This window comes from Misgurnus anguillicaudatus, chromosome 3 (assembly GCF_027580225.2).
Source record: "Misgurnus anguillicaudatus chromosome 3, ASM2758022v2, whole genome shotgun sequence".
Classification (NCBI taxonomy): Eukaryota; Metazoa; Chordata; class Actinopteri; order Cypriniformes; family Cobitidae; genus Misgurnus; species Misgurnus anguillicaudatus.
In genome coordinates, this window is record NC_073339.2 from 46464242 (window position 1) to 46491099 (window position 26858).

General features: G+C 36.0%; 1 protein-coding gene across 1 annotated transcript in view; it reads left to right on the forward strand.

Annotated features, from left to right (window-relative positions):
• The window catches only part of gpc5a (glypican 5a), a 192673-nt gene that overhangs the window by 124388 nt on the left and 41427 nt on the right, over positions 1 to 26858 (forward strand). Inside the window, exon 7 of the mRNA XM_055206174.2 lies at positions 8792 to 8942. Within this exon, the coding sequence (XP_055062149.2) occupies positions 8792 to 8942 (151 nt within the window). The remainder of the gene's footprint in view (positions 1 to 8791; positions 8943 to 26858) is intronic.

Consider the following 26858-nt stretch of genomic DNA (forward strand, 5'->3'; position numbering starts at 1 on the left):
GTAAGCAGCATTACGTGCAATCATAACGATGGCTGGACAAATTCCCAGCTTTCCATCAGCTTTCTCTATACTGTCAGTTCCGTGTAGATCTAAGACGCTTGCCAGCATCTTAATGCATAAATCTTTACTTTAGCAACTGATGGAGATACGCCAGTAAATGATTTTAGCAACTGGACTCACATATCCGATTTGATCGCTTGCGACAGTGTGGACAGTCCATCTTTAAGACCGAATCTGGCAAACAAATGGGAATTGTCTGTATCGTGTGAGGATTAGCTGTAATATAGTGCCAACTCCAAGACTGACCGATTCTGCCAACTTCTTAGTCGGTAGTGCCCAAAAAGTCCAAATGATTTTAAATGAACTCTTAATCCACATTGGTGGTCGCCATGATATTGTTTTATCTTTCCAACTCTTCCTTTTCTTTTTCAACTCTCCTAACTTTTCCTCTCAAAGTAAGTTAAATCACAGATCTAAAACGGACTGGCGAGGTTATTTTATGTGGACTTTAACCGTTGAATGGAACCGAACACCTGAAGCGTGTTATTTCAGGGTCGAGGTTTACTTTCTGTTTTAGTAAATCTGAGCCGTCACCTCCCAGCGCCCTTCACAACATCTAAAACAAATCAGCGTACCTTCGGCCAGCATCCTAATTAAAGTTCTGACGTCGATGTGTTTCATTTACAGAAGCAGGGCTAACAGGCTTGTCAAACTGCAGGAGAAATCCGCCGTCAGCCGTGTCGGAGCTCAGCTTTCTCCCAAAGCCGCTCGCCGCAATCAACCTCTGTCAAATAAAGGCCTGTTTGTTTCGTGCCGTGGAGAAGCAGAGAGAGATTAGGTCTTTGATTGACATCCGCTAGGTCGAAAGGCTTGCGTGTTGTAGAATTACAAAAACAATGATTTATCATCTTGCCCAATCTATGATCAGACTCTTTTAGTCGTAGTTTAGATTAGGGGCCGGTTAGAAGGAAGATCTTTGATATTTGGGTGAAATCATGAGATGCCACATAGATGTTGACTGGAGGGCAGGTTCAAAATGAAGATCAAGATGAGTTTGTGTTGCATTACAGTTCTTGAGTAACTTGCAAACGTGAGAGACATTTTTGAGACCTTTACTGAAAGTGTAAATGACACATTTCAGATAAAAGTAACGCGGGAATTGTGTGCAAACGTATAGTTTTCTTTCTCATTGCAGTCTAGAGAAACACTTGTGATGTTAATGAGATCGCATTGGAGATATTTCTTAACTGTGGATGAGACACAACTCACAATTACTCAACTCACAGATCTTTTTGTTGAAAGGTTATCAAATGTGATAAAATGATAATCTCAGCGTGATGTGTTATAGAAACAGAAAACAGGCATAATTGCTGACAGCAGACCCTGGTTGACGCGTTTGGCAATGGACGATGGGCGAGCGGCCGCTGCGTCGTTCGTGAGTGACAGTCGATGGTGTCTTGTCATTGTTCTAAGTTTGTTTTTACAGCTTCAGAAAGCATCTCGCACAGCATCCGCCGTCAGACACAAACATTTAACAAAAGCCGATTTTTTTTTTACTTGCATACGGGCACAGCCAACCCCACAATTTGCAGTTTAACATTTGTAGGGCGTAGCTTGTTTACACTGGAGGGTCTCTGAGTGATTGTTATTATATTAAAGTAATATGTTACACAGATATTCAAGATTAAACTGGGGAGGATATCCTCAGGATAGTATTGTTAATATGTTTTTAAAGTGCCTCTGTTTTTTTTTCTTAAAGCAGAATAGTAGTTGTCCTTAAAATCGCATTATTACCTGTAAGGCCTTTTGGGTCAGCTTCATCTCTAAAATGAAGACGAATGTTTTTTCTGTCTCTAAACCAGCCAGACAGCGTCTCTGGGGAACGTTCCAGTTTTGTATTAATAATGTAACAATGAATTATTTTTGTGCTCAAGAAAAGAGGGCAACTTCAATTAAGAGCCTTTTTAAGATAACGTGAAGTTTGGTATGTTAGTCAGGCTTTATCACAACCATTTGCTTTATTTATTTATTTATTTATTTATTTATTTATTTATTTATTTATTTATTTATTTATTTATTTATTTATTTATTTATTTATTTATTTATTTATTTATTAAAGGGATCATAGTTTCGTACTGTGCTGAACAAGCTATTTCATGTAAGAGATTTAAAAAATAACCCTGTTTAAAAGTTTACATACCCTTGATTATTAATACTGTATAATGTTACTTGGTTGATCAATGTTTTGTGGTTGTTGTCTTTTTTGATCTTCAGTTTGATCTGATCCATTAAACTGTCCACTAGTCGTGATACACTGCAACAAATGACTTTCTGACTTAGTATTTTTGTCTTGTTTTCGGTACAAATCCCTAAAAATTCTTAAAGGGCACATATCATGCAAAACCTACTTTTACAATGTTTGGACATAAATGTGTGTGAATACAACCACCCAACAATGCAAAAAAAAAACCACCCACTCCCCATTAAACCAAAGCAGTCTCATTAAATGTGCAGTTTTGATTCTCTTATTAATGTGACGTCACACTGATAAAGCTCCGCCCCACGGCCACTGACTGACAGTCCTGCATTACCACAATTTCCTCCATAGATATGTATAATAAAGGCTAGATGTCTCGCCCGCGCTGCTGGCCAATTGAGTGGGACGTCCGCATTTGGTGGCCATCTTACTACAGGCAGGCTATCTTATTACATCTTACTATAGACCTATGACACTGCATACGTGTACTAAAAAAATTGATAAACATGTTAAAATATCCAGAATTATAGCCACATTAATAAAGATTGTAAGAAACCAAACCGTTAGGTCATTTAAAAGTACCTGCACCATTAAGACTCAATGCTATGAGTGAGCGAGCTGCCTGTGGTCAGATGGCCGCCAGGTGATGATTTTAGAGACTCTGCCGTAACACATCTAACCTTTATTATACATATCTATGGTTTCCTCCCTCAGCGAGTTGTACGCTGTCTGCCATATATCATTAGTGGGATACTATTGTATCAGACTGTATTCACAGTAATCAGATCTATTTTACCTGAAAGCGATCATCGTCTCGTTTAGTAAGCAAGTGAGGAGCTGTAGCTCATTTGCATTTAAAGGTACAGACATTAAAACTGCATGTTTTTAATCCCACCCAAATAGGTATATTTTTAGCATGCCAAAAGAAATGATCTGGGGGGTATTTTGAGCCGAAACTTCACAGACACATTATGGGCACACGTGAGACTTATATTACATACTTGTTAAAATAGCCATAATAGGTGGCCTTTAAATCAAGATGAGCAAAATGGCCTAAGAAAATAAGTCTAATATTGACAGACTTTTTTGCTTGTTTTAAGCACAAATTCATTTAAATTTTATCTTGTTGGTTTTTTTTGTCTAAAATCTAGCCTTTTTTTCTTTGGCCATTTTGTTCATGAAGAAAATGCATCCTAATTCAAGATTTTTGAGATATTTGTACTGAAAACAAAAATACTAAGTAAGAAAGTTTTTTTTTTTTTTGCAGTGTATAAAGTCATTTTCCAGCATCTACTTCATGTTTGAAACATGTCCAATGGTAAAAGTATGACATTATTGAGATTCATCTTATGAAACTAAGGACAATAAGGAGACAAGTACACAACCATTACAAAAGATACAAACATCTGTACAGATGCAAAAGATACAAACGTAACATTAATGCTTAAGAAGCAGCACAATACATCTTTACATAAGCTCAGCATTTAAAACGACTGTGTACAAGGATATTCAATTGTAAAACCATTTGAGAACAGACGTCAAACTCGAATCTCTTTTCTCTGATTCTCATTCAGTGTCTAAAAGTATATCTTCCTCTGGCCTTCAAACTCCTCTTGTCTTCTTTCAACTTGAGCTAATAATGAAGATTTTCTACACCAATAGAAACTGTCCATCTTCAATAACAGTTCAGTCAGACCATCTTCGGTTCTTAAACATACTGTACACACACATAAATATTACTGATGTCATTTTTGATGTAATGTTTCAACCCATTTACATCTGAGACATTTCTAAGTAGAACATTTTTATTTTAAAAATAAAGTAATTGATAACAATTACCCTCATCAGAACCGCATCTTAAAAAGCAACTCACGTTTTTACATTTCCTTTGGTGTGTACAGTAAGTGTGTATTAGTAAATGTTAATGATATGCAAAAGGTACAAATCCCAAAGTAAACAATGAAGCAAGTTATCGTTTCAAACGTGAATCTCTTATCTTCTACAGCAAACACACAGATTGTATGCAATAGTTTACTTCCTGGGCAGGTTGACATGGACATGATTGACATTTATTCACTTCTGACTCACAGCCTGTAAGTTGTCTATGTTTTTACATGTAAAGAGTTTACTACTGACTAAACATGACACGAGTTTTGAGCAGTGCAGAGTAGCGATTTTATCTTAGCGATATTTTATGTTTTAGTATCCTTACCAATCTGTTACGTCCTGCTCAACTCGCGCTGCTAAAGTTGATTGATCAGCTTGGTCATCTGCATTTTCTGGATCAGATTCGGCTCGTATTGATAAGGTGGTAAAGACAATATTAACTTCTGTTAAAACTTCTCTATTAACCATTGCTCTTCTTTGGTCATGAAATACTTTATCAGCAGTTGTACTTTTTATATAAAGTAAGATTGTTTCTTACAATATATCATGAAGGTTTACCGAACATTTTTTTTTCTTTTTAAGGACATTTCCATCTAAAGGCATGTCTAGTTTAATGTGACTCTATGTTTTAACTACGTTTGTCTATGAAAAAAGTATATAGCCTAAAAAAATTAAGTTTAAGCAACTTTAATTTACAATTAATTTCAACTTTCTTCACTAGTGAGTAGTTGTTATAAATGTTAAAATAACTTAATTCACCTTATTTTTTATAATTTATAACAACTCCTTAGTCGAGAAAGTTGAAAATAATTTTTTAAAGTGTATGAGGACAATAAGATTTGCAGTCAAACTATATTCTGTTCTACTATATATCTAATCATTTTTTACAAGTCTTTCTTGTAAAGCTGCTTTAAAGCAATGACACATTGTAAAAAAAATGCACTACAAATTGACTTATATAGACCAATTCTCTTAAAACAAAATCAAAACTTTAAACAGCAAAATTTATTGTAATTTTAATAATCATATTTTCATGAATAATTTACAAATCTTTATTTCTTTTCATTTTAAAGCAAAAATAATCCACATGCATGTTTTCATGAGATTTACCACTTTATTATACATTGCACATAGACAAACTTCAGTATTTTCTGATTTATTCAGAGCAGGTTGATGTACAGCTGAACTTTGATCTCGACTGTTTGTTCATTGACTTAAAGGCCATAATGTCAGCAGCAAAGGTTATTTCTGCAAGACATTTGATGTGATTTACACATCAGAATCACATGAAAACCATAATCTTTTAAAGAAATCCTACTCCAAAGAAATAATTTTGTTAGGTTTTGAAAATCATTATTGAGCAAGTTTGAAAGAACTTCACTAAGAGGGATGTTTTGGTTACTAATAAACATCAGATATAATCTCATTCCTCGTATCTGTGTATATGATTCTGGATAATTTCTGTTTAAATAAACTCAATGACCAGCATGCTTTGCATACTTACTATGTTACAGAGTTTGTTTCTAGTGAACTAAACTTGACTCGAATTGTTGTTCATGAACAGTCTATAAGAGATATAAGTATCTAGTCTACTATTGCGTTATAATTTATATTTATTGTGTCTTATATCTCATAAAGAAGATACCATCCTTGCAATATAAAAGATAGCATCCTTGGTTGAAGGTAGGTTCAAATCCAACTTATGTAATCATGTCCCTTTAGCAGGTGTTTGAAACATGGCAGCTGATTTCTAACTGGTCCACGGCAGGTAGATCCAGCATCCGTGTTCAACTAGTATTGCATTGTGCTAGCAGCGCAAAATGTCATGGGTTCGATTCCCAGGGAACACACATACTGATGTATAGTTTTAATGCACTGTAAGTCACTTTGCATAAATCCATCTGCTTAATGCATTAATGTAAAAGTAAATGCATAATACTAAATACTAGATTTTGGATCATGAAACGCATGCATCAAATAGTACATTTTAATAAAGTTCACTGCCTGCTTACCAACATCTGAATTTTAGCAAATTAGATCTAATCAGGACTGCTGGTGAACATTATATCACCTGATTAATATTCATGAGCAAAACTAATTCATATTCCACCACAAACGATTAAATTATCCCCACAGCCTATATAGAAGCAAAAACATATGATGATGTAAAAACAGGGCTAAATAGACAAATTATTGTTATTTTCAACTACGGTTTATTTGATTATCTTACTGGAGTAAATTATTATGAGTTGCAAGCGTCAAACAGATGGATAGTAAAGGTAACAGGCTACATTTTACACCATGAAGAAACATTAAGGATTCCTCGAGGGACATTGTGCTTCACGTGACCGTTCAACAGATAAGAGACGAAACATTTTTACCTCAGTGAGATAAAGGCCTCCGGTGCTTCAGGCTTTTTGGTTACGGTCGGGAAGAAAATTACAGACGGGTAACACACATATATATGTGCCACGGGCCTGCCTGAAAATAATTTATGCATTTGAGGTAAAAATGTATATTAGCTATATTTTCTGCCTGAGGAAAGACATTCAAAACATTGTCATTTTTTGACATAATGTATACGATGCGAGTAGATTAACTTTTTATAAATGCTGAGATGAATAAAGGAAATGTTTTAAAATGAATTTGAAAAGAAACAATCTTTTTTTTTTTAAAGGATGGTATAACACTGCATACTGTGTACTGCATACTAATAGTGTGCGAGATTCTGTGCTGTATGCATCATACATTTTTTAACAGAAGTATGCATGTGGGGTTTCACATTTAATTCCAGTTATCATCTTAAAAATAAGTTGTAATCCAATTTTGTGTAAAATGTCAGCTTTGGCAGTCTGATCAATAATGAGAATAGATAAAAAATAGATGGTTCAAATTGATTCTGGTTTATTACTGTAGCTGCTGTGCATTGCGGGTTACTGTTTCCAAACCAGTGTGTTCTAGTTGAATATAGGCAAATGTACAGATGCAGATATGTACAGCACACCTGTACAGTACAGTATACTGCAAAAATAGCATGTGTACTATGGTAAATGCTACTAACACGTCAATTCTTTAAAGGTTTAGTGTTTGATTTTCCTTCTGTGTTGAATTCAGGTGACCTCTAAACGCTTGACTCTCGATCACTCATCCATCATGGCCGAACTAATCCATCTTAATCTGCAAATATTGAACCACTACAGTTGTTAATTACCATGAACAATTGCAGCAGCAACTGATAAATACAAACCACTTTCAATATCTAAAGGTGCGCCTTGCATTTTAAATAGATCATTAAATGTTCGCTAAACCCCCCCCCCCCCCCCACCCAGAGCACGAGGCTCTGGTACGATCACAGAGTTTGTGATAGGCACTAACTCGCCCTTTATGTGTAAAAAGATCTGTTATGGTAGCGTGCACAGATACACACCTCAGGGGATCGTGTTGAATCACTATCATTATTATCATTACTGAGAGGTTGTTTAAATGCTGAAAATAGATGTAATTCCATACTCACTATGTAGGCGCCAACAAATTATTCACTTATCAAAACAATGATACAGTGTTTCTATTAAAAGCCATGTGACTAAACAAGCACATGCTGGATTTCTGTAACCAGTATGAATAAAAAAATGGTTTGTTTATAAAACTTTATTTAATATTAACTAAATGTGAAGAGCTCATCTATATTTGGATTGACATCTCTATTGAGTCTCTCTTTATGTCTTAGAACACATTTTGTAATCAAACCCACAATGCACTACAAATGTTTCGCTTCAAATTTGTTTAATCCAGGCCTCAGGTCTTTCAAAAATATCAGTTTGAAATGAGCGTGTGACAGTCTCTTTCCTACAAGTTTCTGAGAGTTTTTTTCGAACATGGGTACCCGTTACATATCAGTGACCCCATATTCCATTTATGGGCACTTCCCGCTGGAAACCACGCCCACAAGTCAATTAGAGTGAGAACTAAGACGCTCCTTAGCATTGTTCCTTCGCGTTTTGTTTTATATCAAGACTCAACAATGGCATGAAAGAAGAAGTGTGTTTTTGGATGTAAGGAGAAGAAAGCCTTGTTCAGCTTTCCAAGTGAGCCAGCATTATGGAAACAATGGATATAGTTTGTTTATCCGGGATAGCAGCGGAGTTTTGTGTGTGTGTGTGTGTGTGTGTGTGTGTGTGTGTGTTTGTTTAACGCTGGAATAGGGCGGTCCCAACCGAGTCTTGAGTTGAAGGCGGTAAGTAAACATACATCAAATGCCTGTTTTTTTGGGCTATTTGTGCGTATGTGCATATAACATAAACAACATGAACGTGTAGTAAATCATAAGTTATCCAAAGAAATTGGAATAATGATTTGTGTGTGTTGCTTGTGACTTGGTCCTCCAGCTGGACGCCTCTGGGATTTCGTGCTTTTCCGGAAACAATTGCTAGAGCTGATCTATATTTTATAAATTTGATAAAATAAAGACTCTTTGGAGATATAAAGGATGTAATACTACTATAGCGTGTGTTATGTGAGCTTTCATTATTGACTGCACATTTATAAAAAATAAATGATTTTATTCCATTTGTTTTGCAAGATTTTTTTGCTTTCTAGGCACCAAAACAAAGAGACACAAAGCCCTAAAGATTCCTATTTGTGTCTCAGCTGTTGCAGGGCAGGTCTATTCCAAAACTGGGAACGCTGGACCAGATCGAGACTGGAAGTGGAGACGGATACAGCGGAGACTGTGATGACGAGGACGGATGCTGGGGGTCCGGTAACGGAGCTACAGAGAGGAGAAGAACAGTCACTTTATGTAAGTAAACACAGTTAAAGTGATATAATTGCTTGTTTCATAATATACATCATCGTCCGAGCCCATGGACTGCTTTATAAATATAAGTTAGATCTATCATGTGGGAAATCCCACCTCTGAATCTGAACAGATGATGTTAGATCATACATTCATCGACGCTTGATATCCGAGCGTAATTCAAAGCCAAATTAACGTCAAGCGTAGAGAAACATTTTTCCAGACAGTTCTCCCTCCTCCAAATGAATTATGCAATCAAGAATAATGACGTTATAAAAAAGTGGAACAAATCAAAGTGGCCATCTGGTAATTACTTCATCTTCCGTACGGGATTGGATCTCTGACCCGTGCCCTGCTAAATCAACCTCCAGGGCTTTGTGGTTCCTGTATGTTCGTCTGATTAATCGTTCGCCGCTTTTTGTCTGAAATGGGGTTTTCTGGGTCATCCAAATGCATCGTTTAGACGCCGCCGTTTCCTCTTCTTCCTGTCAGTCTGACACACCGTGTCCGATGCACCTCGTGCCTCCCCTCATAATTCACAGGACATGTGAGGATTTATCACCGTCGTTTCCCACTCATCCTTCTGTATTATACACCATTTAACATCACGTCACACCTGTGGATTTTGGATATGTGAATTAAAGTGTACATCTACGGTGTCCATGGATTACATTAGCGTTTAATGATTCACTGCATGTGCATACTGCAGCAAAGCTTGTTCTTCATCTGTGCCTTGTTTATTTTTTTAATAAAAGTATCTAAAGCACTTTACTGAGAAGAGCAATTACAAAAGATATTAAACCTGGTTTCACAGCATCTATATTGGATAAGTGAATTTTCTCTTGTTTATTCGGGTCTGCTGTGCATTTATTTGGCTAATTTATTATTTGCACTGTCACAGTTGCACGTACTTACAGTTAAAGTTATACAAGAGTAAAATGTTGTGCAAATGTCTGAAATAGTGAAGTCTCTCAAACCGTCGAGCTGTTCAGATAAAACATCAAATTTAGTCAAAGCCATCAGTCTTGCCAATACTCACCTATCACTTGAAACCAAAAACTTGATTTTTTTTATTCACTGGTGTTAAAACAAAAAATCAGCACTTGGTTGTGGATGCGAATGCCACTTTTGCATCTTACTGCGAGCTCTCACCGTGTGTTGTCAATCTGAAACCTCCAAGCTTCGGGACACACTTCAATAGGGTCACACCAAGAGAAAACAAACAAAATAATGCAACAATCACATACAGTAGAGTTGTCTAAATAAATAAAATAAGGAAAAAGACTTCTGATACACGTCATCTGATATTGTCTTGGTGTGGCACAGTATTTGCACAAAAGTAACATCGCCTGGATGCTTGTCAATGTCGCCTGCGTACTCGGCTGTGTTTGGCAGCACATCCAGATGCAGCGCACTCGGTATGGAAAACAAAAGGCGTCAGCGAGTCGTATCGGCAGGGTGTCACATCGATCTCCGGTAAGAGAACGCAATGAGAGGAACTGAAGGCTGGCTCCTGGGTGAGATCTTATTAATTAATAGCCCATCTTAGGACTGAATTACATGATATCAAATCCTGGCCATTGAAGGTGATCTGTTGAACTTGATGAGATGTAATGATCCTGTTGTTTTTAAATAGATTCTTTTAATGGACCGGTGAGCTTATTAAGAGATATTGACTATGTGTCCTACATATATTTGAAGAGTTTGGTTCCAAAACGCGATAAACGCCATCTTAAAAAAATAGTTACCACCAAAATCAGTATTGTATCAGGTCAGTATTCAAAAGCAAATTCGTCATTTTACTCAAAATCGTGTTATTCTGTCATCTTTTCTCCCTTTTTTCCCAAAACGCGATAAACGCCAGTCCTCCTTCTCTGCAGAATGCAATAAATCCGCTCAACCAATCACAGTGCACCATTCCACCAATTGGAAACAACAATGGTGGCATGTTGAATTCACATAGAATCATAGTTTTCCTTTCCAATCTACTTTGTACTTCGTGAAACAAACAAAATAATACTTTTTATGGCATTGTTAAACCGGTGGTGGTTTCTGTGGCGGGAAAGAAACGTAAACCACTTGGCTGACGAAAAAATGCCGGCTGTTGCTTGTTCTCACACGACTGCATCAAGCTTCTGTCATGCTAACACATTGACCCCAGAGGATCTTATGAAAAACTTTCTATTATTTTACTTGAAGTCAACGAAAATCGAGCCAGACCAAAACATTTTACAGCTTATCGCTGTCAAACAAAGTTCAGCAACGGCGTCCCAAGAATGCAAGCAGCAATGACAGTGTTATTAATATGAGAAAGTAAGTGTTTTGATTAATGTCATTAATGTTTATTTTTTTAACCACTAGTCAACTAAATGAATATAACATGGCAAAGATGAATGCACATTTATATATTGATTTAATAGCTTTATAGCATTTTGCAGAAAAAAATAATCAGTTTTTATACTAAATCTTTGAAAATCAAATTATGGAGTTGAATTTCTAATGTTATTATAACCTAAAGATGCTATGTGAAAGTTTGTAATAGAAAATAGTCGTTTTCATCTTGCCACTTCCTTGGTATAGAAAACACGTTTTTACCCAAATTAGTCAAAATGGATTTATTGCATTTTGGAACCAAACTCTTCATTTATAAGTGTGTAGATATATTTTGGGTCACTTGACTGAAATGTTTGTCATGATCATCTTTTGAAAAGCTTTTTTTAAATTAGTTTTATAGACAAAATACTGTATAATTGGGCCGACATGTTTAGTTTTTTAAAGGGCACCCATTATGCAAAATCGACTTTTACAAAGTGTTTGGACAAAAATGTGTGTTGGCAGCGTGTGAACACAACCACCCTACAATAAAAAAATCCACCTAATCCTTACTTTTTAATCCCCATTAAACCAAATGAGTCTTATTAGACATGCTGTTTTGATTCTCTTGTTAATGTGACATCACACAAACAAAGCCCCGCCCACGGCCACTGACTGACTGCTTAGTTTTACTCAAAAGGTTTTCTAAATGTGTTTGTCTCAGACTGTATTGACAGGAATCAGATCTATTTTAACTGAAAGTGTTCACTGACTGTTGATAAGAGAGTGAGAATCTGTAGCTCATTTGCATTTAAAGATACAGACACGAAAACAGCTTGTTTATATATATATATATATATATATATATATAAAATTATGTTTTTGAAATGGATGCTGAATAGAATAAGCAGTCAGTGAGAGGAAAGAATAGATTTAAACTCCTTTAATACTTTTTCCAAAGCATTAGGGCGAGACATCAACAAGATGTTATGTAATCTGTCTGGTTTATTAATGTATTCATGTTTTTAGAAAAACTAAACCATTATCAGTAAGCATCAGTTCTCAACCCGAATGAAAAAAATTCAATGATCTGTAGTTACATTTATGCATTTGGCAGATGCTTTCATTCAATGCGACTTCGAGAGCATTTAAGCTGCACATTATGTGTGTTCCTGGGATCGAACTCATGGCCTTTGCGCAATGCTCTACCTATTGAGCTACAAGATCATTTTGTTAATGCATTCCCCTCAAGTCAGCTCAGAAAACCGAGCTTTGAAAACTTCCACAGCTAATGAATCAAATACGGCCGAGCGAGCCGGACGCCATGCAGACCGTTTGAATCAGACGTCATGTTGAAAACCTGCTGGCTATGTGACATGAAGTATATTACCGCAGCGGTCGGCGGTCACAGCTGGTTGGGAATCTTAACCAATGCTGAAATTAAAATAGCATTCACTTCAAGTCCTCCTGATAACGAGAGGCTGTAGAGATGAAGGATCGGCATTGTGCTTGTTTAACTAATGCTTCTCTCTGAAGAGCCCGAAAATGACCCGCTGTGTCACAGAATGATGGAAATGAACGATAATGACTCTCGTCGGAGCGCCGCGATGCTCGCTGAATCATTGGGACGAGTCTTGCAAAAGCCTTGTAGGACCGGGCTGTCATCAACCAAATGATCCTACTTAAAAATCCAACAACATCTAGATAATGGAAGTCGGGTGGTTTGGCAGCGTTCTTACGCATCATTGATATTTCGATATTTTATAGCTCACAAATGTTGGAGTATTTTATCCACCTGCTCCCTGTGCTGTAATGTTTTAGAGTACAGTAACTAAAATAAGCATTATTTTGTTTAATATTTAACTTTTTTTTTATATGTTAAGTTTGTCAAGTTTTCACAATATATGATTCGTGTTGCCACAGACCTGCTCTCCGGTAATGCACTGTAAGTCGCTTTGGATCTGCCTAATGTGTAAAATTTTGTTTTTGGACTCTTTTAATTATTTAAATTATTTAAACAACTTCCTCGCATAATGCTTCGATCACAGCCAATTGAGATTCGATCCATTATAGTATCGAACCTGAAACCGCAGCTATCGCAAGCAAAGCTGAGAGACTCTGCTGACACAGAGGAGAGGTGAACCTGCCAGAGTTTACACCCATGAATATGAATGACTGAGACTTCTGTGGGCAAATAAACCCACTCACAGCTGTTGAAAACCCAGTATAAACCCGCAATTTCCAGCTTAATGTCACACTGGAGAACTAAATTATAATTTAACCAGTCAAATGTCCCTTTTTAACTCCAAATTAAGGGCTATGTATCCGTCTCGAAATATTCATTCCAAAACTCTGTCGTGAAATCAGTTGTAAATGAGTAAACTCTCTTATTCACTTTGGGTTTGTCCGGATCACATACACATAAACACGGCCAGTTTCCTGCATTAGAGCTCTTAGCGTGTCCCGTGTTTCGGCACCCTGTAGAGATTGGATATACAGCCACGGAAAAAAAATGAAAAGACCACTACAGTTTTGCCTTTGATCATCATTCATTTCTACAGTAGATGTATTATGCCCATTTCTATCCTGTGTGTCTGATGAATTCCAACAAAAGCAAACCTACATAAAGTCACCCAAAATGTAATATAAAAGACTGAGTAGACACAGACACATTAGAGATGTGATTAAAAATCTGGGTTATTCCATAAAATTTATATTTCTGAAATTTTCCTAAAATACATTAGCATTTTATTATTAAGAAATGAATTTGAACTTGTTTTCTCTGCAGTATTCAAGACCAGAAAACACTGTATATTTTTTGTTGTTTTCCCCATTTCAATTTTCAGTAAATAAATGCAAATAGATAAGTTTAGAAAAACTGAAAACTAATCTTGAAGAAGTCTCTTAATTTTTCGGTGGCTGTATGGAGAAACCCAGATGTGTTTGGTGCCGCTGCTAGCTTGAATTTACCCATACTTCTTTCATATTGTGTCTTTATTTTTGATAAAATACTATATTATCTAATGTTTCCTCAGTTAGATTGATGCTGTGAAAACCCAGCTAAAGTCATTTTTTTGGGATTTTCTACACAAAATCATTCTACACTAGTCTCTAAAAATGCTGGATTATTTTCCACCAAAAGGGACAAGCCTAGCACGCTGGGTTTTAATTTAACACATGTTGGGTCAAATATTTTTATGGGTTAATTTCAAGCCAGCAACTGGGCCTGTCCCAAAATGCTGGGTTGTTTTAACCCATTGTTGGGTCAAATATAAACATTTTCTGGGTTAATTTTAACCCAGCTGCTGGGCTCGACCCTTTTTGACCCAACGCTGGGTTAAAAATAACCCAGCATTTTTTAGAGGGATGCCACGATTCTCAATATAATATTGAACTATTCGGTTCGACCCCCACAGTCCAATACGTGCATGTGAATTGTGGTTGTTCAGTTTATCCATCCAAATCTGTCCGTTTAATATTTCCTGCGCTTTGGTTACTCTATGAGCGCACTGGGATATATAACTTAAACGCCTTACAGCAAGTTGATCTCCAGTCACTATTCGCTAGCTGTTAGCGTTTAACTCGTCTTGCAATGCAGGTGTCAGATTTCATTCGCACACACACACAACATGGTGATCACGAGCAGAGAAGTCCGACAACAAAAAGAGGCAGCACCACTGTCTTAATTCTGTGGTGTGGATTAATTATTTGCACGAGTAGATTACATACAACATCAATGTAAAGATGCAAATTTGTGTGGGGCAAATGACACACATTTGGGGTTTGTTATTGCCGCAACCGTGTGTAATTTATGTCAAACAGGTCTTCCGCGCAAGTTGAAAAAGTTTCAATCAAGAAGAGAAGTCGCATGATGAGGTCCCACCAGTAATCTTGATTGAGGAATGCATTTTTGGTTTCTACACAGCACAGAATGATGTTGGATTTAACAGTAGTGCAGTAAGGTATAGCCTTCATTTACAATGTAAAGTTTAATTTACTAAGAACAGGTATGTAAAATGGCCAATTTATGTTTACATTTGTTTTTTTTTCAAAATGTAAGAATTCATGCGTTCCCCAGTTTGAATAGGATATCATTTTTATGCATCTTCATTTAATTATATCTTATATTATTTTATCAATACACTAGAAACGTGTAAGATGATTTTTGCATTTACATAAAATAAAGAGAATTGCAATTAAAACCATTTTTTTTGCTTCTTAACATCTTACTGTTCCTGTTACCTTAGCATGGAATAATCTAAAAACACTTTAATAGGCCAAGTCATCAGAACCGAACCGAAAACCGTGTACAAGAACCGAAAACTGTTTTGAACCGTTGACTAACTGTATTGTTGCATCCCTAATGTAAAGAACATTCTGTTAAATATAACCTTGATGTCATTAATATAATATAATATATTAGCTGAGTCACTCTAAAAAATGCTAAATGTTGGGTCATAAAGGGTCGAGCCCAGCAGCTGAGTTAAAATTAACCCAGAAAATGTTTATATTTGACCCAACAATGGGTTAAAACACCCCAGCATTTTGGGTTGAAACAACCCAGCAAGGGTTAAATTACAACCTAGCTGGCTGGGCTCATCACTTTTTGACCCAATGAAAATAACCCAGCATTTTTGCATGTCAAAGATGAAAATCAGTGAGTGAAATCAAGCTTTAATTCTTCTTATCTCATCATTAGATTATAAGACTTTAGCCTGGATTTCACAGACAGTCACCGCTAAACTCTCAGTGGCTGTGTGAACTTCTGTGTATGGTGACAGAAACATTATCCTATAGACAGGACCTGCCGGTGTTTCCCAACCCTACAGTTTTACCAACAGTACACAATTTGTGTCTCTTATCTGACACACCCTGTAATAGGCTGAAAGCGTGTATCGTCGATGTTGACTCAAGGATTCATCATTTGTCTTATACGTAAAAGCCTTGGAAATTGATGTGGGTTTGTGTCAGCTCTGCTCAATTTCAGTAAATCTGCTGACTGTATTGATGCCAGGCTAAGATTACAGCACTGTTTGCTGAAGTAATGCATGCGGTTTACGCAGGAACAACTGCAGTGAGACAATGTGACACGGTTGGAGTCCTTTAACACAATCTGTGAAGATAATTAAACTATGAAAAAAATAATCAATGAGCCCATAGGATATATGCATAAAGAAGACATGACCTTTTTCACCTGGAAACAACTAAACTTTGTTTAACTCGTCCTTGCCTATATTTCTATAAATATACAGTTTGTAGAAGTTAATTATTTAAAATAAGTCAGTGTAAAGTCAGATACCTGTTTAATGTGTTCTCCGTTTGTCACACCACAGAAAAAATTGATATACAGCCAAATTTGAATGATAGAAATGCCAAATAAGTAAAATAAGTTTTTAAGATTTCGAAAAAAATTGTTAGGATTTTCTGCTGTCAAACGATGGGGGCATGTCCACCATCTGTGCTACAACCTTGCCCACTCGCGGGAAAGCTACCGTCTTTCTCAACTTTCAAACCTGAATAGATGTTCGCGATTGTGTAAGGGGCGGAGCCATGCACGGTGGCTCTGGTGCATCATCAAGCCATAGTTTTAGCCCCGCCCAAATAATCCTGAACACAGAAATGTGGAAAAACTGTTTTAACGGAGTAACTCCACAATTCAGTACTACATAGTTCATTTGTAACGTCTTTTAGCAATACATTTCTAACATTTATAGTGAGTTTATCCAAATTTTACCTGTGTTGTTATCCAAATTTAAAATTGTATTATTCCAAACCAATCTTATTGTCTTTGTTAAAGACTTCTCTGACTGCAACATTGCATTGATTTAATATATTTGAAGACTATGCACATTATAGTTATCATATCATTCTGTCTCGACCTCTAAATATCTGTTTGACTATAATCATTATATGCATTAGAAAGTAGGGTTGTGACGAGACACTTAATCTACGAGACGAGACACGAGATCGGGTTCACAAGAACGAGACGAGACGAGATTTTAAATTTTTTTAAGAAATCCTCAATGATAAAATAAATGAATGGGAAACTGAAATCACATTATTTTTAAATGTTTTAACTAATCAAGGACTGTCCCTAACAATTATTTTGCTAATTGATAATGAAGTATTTTGATATTTTTGATATAGACCCAATTTAGCAATAACCTTTAAAATTACATAATAATGACGATGCAATAATTATTTGTTCAAATAAAGTATCAAAACAAGTAAACACAGTAATAAGTAGCCTTTGTAATAAAAAACAGCATTATTTATTATAACAAATCCCTGCAGGGGGCGCTAACGGACGCGCTTTTGTTACTTTTACTTTAGAATCTAAACTTTAGCCGCTTACATTTAACCAAACAACGCTTAAATCCATTTAAATCTTTAATATTTGTCCAATTTGTTACAACAAAAATGATATAGCCACTTTTATTCTTGATCAAGAACATACAAAGATAAAATCATGTAAACTCTGAGTGAGGGTTTAATCTGCTAAGACACTTCTGACACTGATCAACAGACAATCGCAACGCGTAGACAAACATTATTGGAAGCCCAAACAAAAAAGCACATGCCGTAAAAGACTGAATATAATGCATGCACACTCCAATGGAAAAGGTTTAGCCAGAAACGTAAATGCTGACAGTGACCGTTTCTCAAACAGAAAGCTGCATCCTCCGGAGGTCGCATATGCAGGCTGCATAATTCATCAAGCCTGGTTTATTTCAGTTAACTGAGCATTACATTCGCAAGTCATAAGCATATTACAACAATTTATGATTAACTTAATATAAAATTAAACTTTATAATTGTTAATATTCTGTAATAAGACAGTCTTTATGCAGTCTACAAATGTGACCTCCAAAGGATGCAGCCTTTTCTTTGAGAAAAGGCCAGCATTTCACCTCCCCGAGAAATCTCGTGACATAATTAATTTCGCGATACATATTTAATCTTGTGAGTTTTCGTCGCACGAGATCTCGTCACACCTCTCTTAGGAAGCCATGGGCAGTTATTATTTTACGACACTCACCACATATTGACCGGTTACTTTACATTTACCATGGGTTCACCAGCTGCTAATGGAGGGGATCTTCGTTCAGACTCGCCAGTTCATTATAATATTACAAATAGTCATAAAGTTTATGTAAGCTAATGATAACATCCATTCATCAGACTAATAAGACAAGATTTAATCTAGGATATGAAGTATTTCAATATTACTTTGTTTATATTTATGTGCATCATTTGCATATAGTTAAAATGATTTATGTTGTTTACAAAGCAACTGCTGGATGATAAAATGATGAATGAAATTATAACTTTCCATTTGTATGTCTGCGGCTGTTTTCATCGTCATACAGTATAGAGACTCTCGTGATTTCATGATTTTACCACATATCTTAGATTTTATTTTATTTTTCTGTTTATTTTGACTCTAGTAAGTGATGTTTGCCCTGCGGGAATTCATTGCTACGATGTAACATCTTGTTTGCAGTGAGCATCCAAAACAACCATTAAATCTAATCGTGACTGTGCCTTTAAGGAAAAAGTTTGTTTAAATCTTTCATTATGAGTGATGCTTGCTTTAGCAAACACCGCTAATAACGAACACGGCAAATGATTCAGTGTGTGATTCAGTGAATCCTCCTCTAAGGTCTCACATTGCATCTGGAGGGTTATATTCATGGGTGGCTGTGTGCTGAGGACTATGCATGCAACATTATTCCCCTTACCGGCTTAATGAGGTGCGACACGCATGCGGCAGGTTGTCTGATTTGGTTAATGAAGCCTGAAAAGGCCGAGCACACATCATTCTGCCCAACGCTTCTATAATCAGCCGCAGTGACAGCGAGCCGTCAGCCCTTCTGCCACCAGCCAAAGAAGTCAATTCCCAGAGCGACTCCAGGTCCCATTAAGATCTAATACACCCACATCTCCTCGCCTTGTTTTCTTCCCGGCGGTCACTGGCTCTTATTTACGAGCTGAATTGCATTTAGATGTCTATGTAAATTCTCCATTAGTGACGTGGGACGGTCGCTTTCGCTTCACTGCGTGGACGTAATTAGAAGACGCCATCATTTAGATACAAGTACCTGTGCCAGCGTTTACTCTTTTATATTGGAGTGTTGTGTTTTGAAGGTTACCTTATGTGAGTTATGATATGCATTTTTAAGAATATATCTGCCTTATAAATAATTGATTTTGGATTTCTATAAAATGACACATCAGCCTTTTTGAAATATGCACTTGTTAAGTTTAGGGCCTACAGACCTTTATTTTAACTTAACTATTTAATGTAATAATATTTGTACGGTCAAACGATTAATCGTGATTAATCGCATTCAAAATAAATGTTTGTGCTTGCATGATATATATGTGTGGCAAAAAAATGAATTTACTTATTTACTTTAATTATTATTATTTTTTTTTTCAGTACAATTATCTAAAAAACTTCCATCTTGAACCCCATTGGGAGATTTTTTTTTTTTTTTTTGCTTGTTTTAAGCAAAAATTCACTTAAATTTAATTTTTTTTGTCTAAAACTAGATTATTTTCTTAAATAATATTGATTTAAGATTTTTTTTTTTTTTTTTTTGCTGAAACAAATCAAAGACAAAACAAGACAAAATACTAAGACTGTTTTTGCAGTGTATATATATAACAAACCTATATACAGTATATATTACTCATGATTAATCCCATACAAAAAGACATAGATAGATAGATAGACAGACAGACAGACAGACAGACAGACAGATACATACATACATACATACAATACATACAATACATACATGCATAAATGGATATACACACAGTGGGTTGTAAATTATGCAAACACAGACTTTTATTTTGAATGTGATTAATTGTTTGACAACCCTTAATAATATATATCATCATATATATCATAAGCTTCAGTTTTTCCTTGTCTTGACAGCCTGTGCTAATATGCATTTGCTGTAAAGCTTTTTGCATCAATGCAAAATTGTAAAAATTAGTTATTTACGGATTAGCAGGCAAATTAATACAATTATTTACTTATTTACTTTACTTATTTTTGTATTTATTTTTTCCAGGACAAATACCTAAAAAACTTGCATCTTGAACCCCATTGGCAGATTTTTTTTACCTTGTTTTAAGCAAAAATTGATTTAAATTTGATATTGTTTTGTCTAAAACTAGATTTTTTTCTTAAATACTGATTGATTTGTTTTAGAAATTGCATATGCAAAAATCATGATTAATTGCATACAAAATAAAAGAGATAGATAGATAGATAGATAGATAGATAGATAGATAGATAGATAGATAGATAGATAGATAGATAGATAGATAGATAGATAGATAGATAGATAGATAGATAGATAGATAGATAGATAGATAGATAGATAGATAGATAGATAGATAGACACAGTGCACACACATAAATTATGCAAACACAGGCTTTTATTTTGTGTGCGATTAATCACGATTAATTGTTTGACAACCCTAAATGATATATATAATCATATATATCATAAGCATCAGTTTCTCGTTGTCTCGGTTGTCTGTGCTAATATGCATTTGCTGTAAAGCTTTTTGCATCAATGCAAAATTGTAAAAATTAGTTTTTTACGGATTAGCAGCCATATTATTACAATTTAAAATTTAAATATCTAAAGTGAGTCATTGTTACATGAGCAGCCAAACATGATGTCACTTCCTGAAGGATGATGTCATTAATGATCTTGTTAAAAGGAACAAAAATCTGTTCCTCTAGCTCAAATGGTAGAGTATGCCTTAACAGTGAAAAAGTCATGAGTTTGATCTCCAGGGAAAATATAAAATATTAATATATGCATAAATGTGCTTAAATTATAAAGACACTCGTGAAGTCTGTGCATGTCAACCATAGACACAGGAAAATGGCAATGTCTGCTTAAAACAACTGAAAATATGTTTATTGTATTGTATTAATATTGCATCATGACAGATGTGGTGAGAAATGATGAACGATATAAAAAATTAGACTTCTTATTGCCTCACACAATAAGAATAATGTAAGATCACTCAAACTCGTTGTTTTCTCCACTTTGGATAAAAGCATCTGCTAAATGCCTAAATGTGAATGTCGACATGAAAATGTACTGTTTACCTTTTTAGAAAGTCCTAAAACACAATCTTAAACCAAACTTTCCAGCAAGGTTATGGTAGTGACCCGGTCAACGTTTGTCTGTGGTCCATTAATGGGCTACTTCTATGTTCTTGCCTTCGCCGTTCTCTTGGTGAATTGGTTTGACTTGAGTCTAAAGTTATCAGTTGGTGGTTGGTGGATGTTTGCTCTGTATCTTTCCTGCGTGAACCCGGTTCACTTATCTAACTTCTTTTGCCCTTGAATGTGCAACGACTCAATAGCTGAACTCAAATGGCAGTCTGCTGTCATTGCTTGGCCCCTGCTGCCACACCAGGCATAAAATCTCACATCCACTGCAGAAAAGCACTCTGACCCGACCCCCAAAAAAACGTGTTTCTGAGAGAATCTGGTCGCCTGTTATCCCTCCGGACTCTTACAGTAAACATCTTATCACCTCTTTCTGTCCTCCATGAGACGATCCAGATAATGGAACAGAAGGTCAGACGGAGGCGATTTGTGGCTGAGGTCTAATTTGTGAAGTTTGTGGTGGTTGGAGGGATGGTTTGAAAGCTGTCTTGAAAACAACATTGATAAATACATATTTGGCTGCGATCAGGACTGACACAACAAACACCACCCGCGTTTCCACACAATGCTGTTCGGTCTCAGATCGGGACATGCGGTTACTCTAGTGTATTTATTCGAATAAAAAAATGCACAAAATGAAGTAAATATAGTGGATGGATAAAGGAAAGAAACATACAGTATCTTTCTCATCCGGTGTGTTTTGTGCCAAGATTATATTGCTCAGACTGTCTCTCTAATGTGTGAGCATCACAACAGATAATCCATCCTTAATCCGATGCTCACCGCCAGAAATACTAGAAAGAAACAATTTCATAATGATATTTCCATTCATTTAAAAGTGTTTAGCATTTATAATAGCGTCATGATTCATCTATTTCAAACATTGAATACTAATGAGTAATTAGAAATATGATCCTACACGCCGGCCCAAGAGACTTCTGCACAAGCTTTACATGCTAATTGGGTTTAAATCGCATAAATTGTTTGCCGCAGTAAAATTTGAAGATTTGAAAGATTTTTTACATGTGTGGTTGAGAGTTAGAATAAATGCTCGGAGGCCTCACTGTAATGTGTCTAGCGTTACGCCTAAACAGATTTGTTTAATCTGCGTCTCTAATCATGACAGTGTCTTCATAAGGTTCGGCTACAGCTGATGGAGAATGAGGAAATTCTGCTTCGATTGCCAAACCCGGTGAATAAAACTGTGGGAAGCTGGCGTACACGAGTTGAATGCTGATATCGCTCGCTTGATTTCTATGCGGCTTAAGTCTCTGGCTGTATCTGAATAGCTTTTCAGATTTATCTGAGGCTCTTGACTGTATCAAGGCTGCATCCACGTTTTTTTTTTTTTTTTTTTTGCATAAACATCTGATTGCATCAAACCCCGAGACTGTAGATAGAGGGACTACAAAAAGCAGAAAGTCAATTGCATCATATTTGCATGAAATTTGAGTGCCATTTGCATGAAAATATTTTTAAGATTTAAAGGTTTTTAAGATAAAACAAGAGTTTGACACACGTTTACGATTTGATGCGATTGTTAATGATACAGAAATCTCACAAACCCTAAAAATGTCTTGTCATTGTTTTATATGGTATCCCACCCGGTAAATCTTCCTTTTGATTGTGATTGGTAATTTATTTATTTATTTTGCAAATAATAATTTTCCCTCACTTGTTGGGTACGTTAAGACTAGAAGGGATACAGCTTCGGCCAAAATCTAAAATCTCCCAGGATAAGCACTGATTTCATGCTCGGCACAACGGCAAGCAACGCTTAGGTTGCTTAGCAACGGCAGACGCTACGGGAGCGCCCAAGGACTTTGAAATGAACATATAAAGTGGTGTGGCCACGTTTTTCGCAGTTTAGACACAAAAATGTGAAGCGCACCCTTATTCAGGTAAACTATTTATTTATTTACTTATTTATTTTGCAAATTATTAATGCAAACATCATGGCTTATGTTGAAGTGCGTAAGATGATTTGCCTTATAACGCTCACTTGTTGGGTATGTTAAGACTAGAAGGGATACAGCTACGGCCAAAATCTGAAATCTCCCAGGATGAGCGCTGATTTCATCCTAATCCTACCCACAAACCTAACCCTAAAACCAACATTTCATGGGATTTAGGCCGTAGCTGTATCCAATCTATCCAGAATTGTTGTTTTTTATCCTAATCCTACACCCAAACCTAACCCTAAACCCAACATCTTGTGTGATTTGGACAACTGTATTCCCTCTAGCCAGAATCTGAGTTGAAAAGGCTGGGAAAGAATCATATTTATTTCAAAGTGGGGGGACATGTCCCCCCGTGTCCCCCACATATCCTACCCCATGGTTTAATGACCATTTGGTTTAATATTTTGTTATTTTATTGACCTTTATACATGCACTGTGGTCACTTTGGATAATGGTGTCTGCCAAATGCATGAATGTAAATTTTACCATAAGAATCCACTTAACTAAGACACCTTGTAGACGTATACGTGCAGTGTATACAGTATGTAGCGCTCAAGGCATTAATAACTTTAATTAAGAATGAGTTTAATTGATTTTCTCACCCGTGCATGACAGCCACATTAACCACAATGTGCTTAGTTAGATAAAATAGTAAAAGGAGTGAGGAGGTTTTAGGGGGTAAAATTGGCACTCATAATTTTATACCTAAATTAATGTTCAACTTTAAAATATGGTTCAGTCTTACATCACTGAATCAGAACATATTGTGTAAAACATTTCAGCTGATTCTGTCCTTTTATTACTGACATACAAACATGTTTTATTTCTCCACCATATATAGTCAAACTTGTCAGACATGTCTTTTGTTTCTGTGCATTTTTGCAGAGGTTTTTGAAAAAGAAAAATGTAAAACTACTCGGCAGTATTTTTGTTGAGTTGTCATGCTGGGCTTTTTGTATTCAGAGATAAAGAGAACGTGGGCTTTAGTACATCTATATTGCCTTTTCTTTTTTCTTTTTCCTTGACTTTCAGTTCATTTATTTATGAGTTTTGTTGCATTTTAGCTTTCACTTTAGTTCAATCCTTGACTGAAACACACCACACCACTTTATAAAGTTTGGTTACTTGTTGAGTTTAACCAACTTGTCATTCATACTTGTTGAGTTTAACCAAATTCTCATTCATATTTTCAGATATTTGTGTCTGGATGCTTAACTGAAATACATTAGCATTGCACTCTTTGATCTTTCTGAATGTTATTCGCATAACCCAATAATAAAATGCATTGGAAAAGTCGACTAGATGGAGCCCTATATACTGTGAACAGTCTAGGTCATGCTAGTGGTTATAACCTGTCAAACCACGATAGAGGTGTTATATAGAGTGGCTGATTTTTTTATCAAACTCGTCTCACAATTGCAAAAAGTAATACGAACCATGATTAAAATAACATAACAAATTTAAAGAAGCTTTCAGTGTTATGTGTGCAGAGATGAGTGAGATAAAAACTCTGCAAGCATAGGAGCCAATTTCTTTTCACGCAATGCTTGGGTTGCTTAGCAACGGCAGACGCTACGGGAGCGCCCAAGGGCTTTGGAAAAAAGAAGAAAAGGGGCGTGTTCGCATTTTTCGCAGTTTTAGACACAAAAATGTGAAGCGCCCCTTATTCAGCTTATTCAACAATGCATCATAGATATTACAACTCGCGAGATCCACCAAAAGCATTTTTGATTCAGATTAATCGACCATATCTGATGTTTTTCCATGGGTGCTCGGTCATATCGGCGCCTATGATCCCATGTGAACCATAACAACACCAAGTAAACCAAAACTAAGTGTGTGGTTTCATTTTTTTGGTCCAAGGGAACTGAACTATAAGTGTGAACACACACCTGCTTACTTTAATGCATGCACCTGGTGCATGTTACTCTAAAGAAAGTCAAACATATTATTGAAGATGCATGTGGTGTAAAGTTTTTACGTTATGGTAAAAAAGGTCACTGGGGTCACCTACTGTAAAGAGTATACCTCAGAGGTATATATTGATACCAAAAACGTGCATATTAGTACTTCAAAGATATATAATTGTATGCCTATCAAATGTATATCTGTACATAAATGGTACACATCCATGGCAACCTTTTTAATGTGTACTGCATATATACTTCCGCTTAAAGGGGCCATAGCATGAAAATGTGACTTTTTCCATGTTTAAGTGCTACAATTGGGTCTCCAGTGCTTCTATTAACCTAGAACATGTGATAAAGATCAACACAGTAACGTAGTTTTGGTAAACCGTTCACTGCAAGCACGTGGAAAATTAGGTAATTGAAATTTGCTTCCCTTTGTGATGTCATAAGGGGATCTTATTATTATAATACCGCCCCTTAATCTGCACTATCCAACCACGGCAATGCCATTTAGTGCAAAAAGAAAGACAGAGAAAAAAATAATTGACAGCACAATTGAGTTTCAATTTCAACAAACCACCATCATGGCGATCAGTGTTTGCATTATCAGCTCATTTGCATTTTAAAGGTGCAGTGTGTACATTTTAGCGGCATCTAGTGGTGAGGTTGCGAATTGCAACCAATGGCTCAGTCCACTGCTCTTCCCTTGCTTTTGAAACGCATAGAGAAGCTACGTAAAATGACATAGATGGAGACAACTTAGTAAAAAAGTTTGTCCGTTAAGGGTTTCTGTAGAAAATTGGCTGCACAAAATGGCGACTTCCACGTAAGGGGACCCTTGCTGTATGTAGATAAAAACGTCTCATTCTAAGGTAATGAAAACATAAGGGTTCGTTATAAAAAGGTCTTTATACACCCCTGATAATGTAGTTTTGTATATTATTTAGCATTTCTGTCAAGAGATCCTTTTAAAAATTACACACTGCACCTTTAAAGGACACACCCAAGATGGCAAATTTTTGCTCGCACCTACAAAGTGTCAATTTTAACATGCTATAATAAATTATCTATATACTACTTTGAGCTAAAACTTCACATATGTACTCTGGGGACACCAATGATTTAGTTTACATCTTTAAAAAGTCTTGTGATATGTCCCCTTTAAGATGACATAACCAAGCCCTCTTTTATCCCATTTTACAAGTCAGCAATTAAATACGGAACAATATGTTAATAATTAACCTTTCTGTTGTAGCGGCAATAATACTAGACCTGCGGTCAGTTCTGCGGTTAATTCAGCAGAAATCCACCATGTCATTTGCATTACTCACTTTGTACGGAAACTTAAACATCAAGCGTTACGTACATGATACCAGAAATGGAAAGCTGGCATGATATCAAGTTAAAGTGTAGCAAATTTCTCTCCTGGGTCAAATAAAGCTATAGGAGAAAGTTTTATCTTACGGTAAGCGATCGTAAACTAACAATTTCAGTTTAATAGGCCTCACATAAAGGAATTGCCACA